The 2,374-nt window shown below is 56.6% G+C and overlaps 1 protein-coding gene across 1 annotated transcript; it reads left to right on the top strand.

Moving 5' to 3' along the window:
- Nucleotides 1-221: 221 nt before the first annotated feature.
- Nucleotides 222-2,366, top strand: LOC109374984 (melanoma-associated antigen B2-like; the record flags this gene model as incomplete). Its single annotated transcript, XM_019630048.1, has 3 exons — nt 222-296; nt 1,025-1,201; nt 1,407-2,366. Coding segments are annotated over exons 1-3 (1,212 nt in total), but the record flags the coding sequence as incomplete, so codon positions are not given.
- Nucleotides 2,367-2,374: the final 8 nt, after the last annotated feature.

Raw genomic sequence — 2,374 nt, 5'->3', positions numbered from 1 at the left:
CAGGGGCTGGCTGGCAACAGGCCAACAGAGGGGGCATTGGCATGGGCGAGCCCTGGCATGTGTAAAGCCCGAGGTGCCTTCTCACATTGTACCCAGGGATCATGGGGGTTGGCGCTGGGCCTAAGGGGCTGGATGGCAGCCGGTCAGCAGAGGGGACATTGGCATAGGAGGGCCCTGGCAGGTTTAAAGCCCGACGTGCTTTCTCATTTTGTGTGAGCGTCATGGGGGTGAGGCTTTATCCTAAGGTGGTGTCAGGAGATGCGCAGAAGGAGGACCTCAAGGTCATTGGTGTCAGGGTGAGGAGCAGGATCAGTGCCTGGACCACCATCCCCAAACACAGAAGACACCTCAGAACCTTACCTACTGTCCTTCAAGGTGGGCCTCAGAGAGATAGTGGTCTTGGGTTTGAAGTGTCCACTTGAGAGCAGCAGAGGGGAGTGGGGGAGGGGTGTGTCTTGTCAAAATGAACACGATGACCCTGAATGTGAAGTCGAAAGCACTTGCCAAAACCAGAAACCATGGTTCCCCCTTAGCAGGCCCTGCCGTCACCCCAGTAAGTCCAGGTAGGGCTGCATGGCTGTGTCCTAGGTACTGTCTAACCTGCTCCGCAGGGTTTTAAGGAGCCAGGCTACTCAGACAGGAGCCCTTTGTGTTGTGGAGCACTGACTGCCCTCAGACTGGCCGAGGCTGCCTTGGTGAAGGGCAAGGTGGAGTCCCCCTGCAAAGCTGCACTCACTATGTCACTCTTCCTCCTCCAGGAGCTAGCATCACCTACACTGCCCATACTGGGGTCTGCTGTGACCCACCTGTGTCATCATGCCTCGGGATCAGACGTGTAAGCCCTTGCACAGGGCAAACGCCACCAGGGTCGAGATGAGACTGAGAATGAGACTCAGAGTCTCAGAGTTGATCAGGCTGCAGCAGCAGCAGCAGAGTGCCCTTCTGCTGAGACGCAGGATCAGTGCCTGGAGCACCATCCCCAAACACAGAAGTCACCTCAGAACCTTAACTCCTGTCCTTCAAGGTGGGCCTCAGAGAGATGCTGGTCTTGGGTTTGAAGAGTCTACATGAGAGCAGCAGAGGAGAGAGGAGGAGGGGTGTGTCTTGTCAAAATCCATACGATGATCCTGAATGTGAACTCGAAAGCACTTCCCAAACCCAGAAACAATGGTTCCCCTTACCAGGCCCTGCCGTCACCCCAGTAAGTCCAGGTAGGGCTGTCTAGCTATGTCCTGGGTACTGTCTAACTGGCTCTGCAGGGTTCTGAGGAGCCAGGCTACTCAGAGAGGAGCCCTGTGGGTCCCTGGAGCACTGACTGCCCTCAGACCTGTAGAGGCGGCCTTGGTTAATGGCAAGGAGATTCCCCCTGCAAAGGTGCACTCACCATGTCACTCTTCCTCCTCCAGGTACTGGCATCACCTACTCTGCCCACACTGGTGCCTGCTGTGCCTAACTGTGTCATCATGCCTCAGGGTCAGAAGCGTAAGCCCCTTGCCCCGGGCAAACACCACCAGGGTGGAGATGGGACTGAGAATGAGACTGAGCGTCTCAGAGTTGATCAGGCCGCTGCAGCAGCAGCAGCAGCAGAAGACTGCCCCTCTGCTCCTGTTTCTGGGGGTTCTCCCCCGAGCTCCCTTGCTGCTGGCCCTATCCAGGAACCTCAGGGAGCCTCAGCCGCTCATTCCTCTGAGGCAAGTGTCTCATGCCCACGACCTGATGAAGTTGCCCAGAGCCTAGGTGAGGAGAGCACAAGCACCTCAGGCCGTGCAGCACCGTCCGCTCTGACTGTTCGCAAAGATCATCTGACCAAGAAGACAAACAAGCTGGTGCGGTTCCTGCTGGAGAAGTATAAAATGAATGAGTGCATTAAGCGGTCTGAAATGATAAAGGTGGTCAACGAGAAGTGCAAGCAGCAGTTCCCTGAGGTCCTCAGGAGAGCCTCTGAGCACATGGAGCTGGTCTTTGGCCTCGAGGTGAAGGAAGTCGATTCCAGCAATGAATCCTATGCCTTTATCAACCTGCTGGACCTCCCCAGTGAGGGAACTCTGAGCAGGGATAGGAGTGTGCCCAAGATGGGTCTCCTCATGAATATCCTGAGCGTGATCTTCATGAAGGGCAACCGCGCCCCCGAGGAGGAGATCTGGAAACACCTCCGCCTGCTGGAGGTCTATGCTGGGAGGAGGCACGCCGTCTTCGGGGAGCCCAAGGAGCTCATCACCAAAGATTTCGTGCAGCAAAACTACCTGGAGTACCGCCAGGTGCCCGGCACTGATCCTCCAAGCTACGAGTTCCTGTGGGGCCCAAGAGCCAAGGCTGAGACCACCAAGATGAAAGTGCTGGAGATTATGGCCAGGCTCATTGAGACCGTCCCGAC

This window comes from Hipposideros armiger, unplaced genomic scaffold, assembly GCF_001890085.2.
Source record: "Hipposideros armiger isolate ML-2016 unplaced genomic scaffold, ASM189008v1 scaffold_886, whole genome shotgun sequence".
Lineage (NCBI taxonomy): Eukaryota > Metazoa > Chordata > Mammalia > Chiroptera > Hipposideridae > Hipposideros > Hipposideros armiger.
The sequence above is the reverse complement of the archived record's forward strand: the minus strand, read 5'-3'. Positions and strand labels throughout refer to the sequence as shown.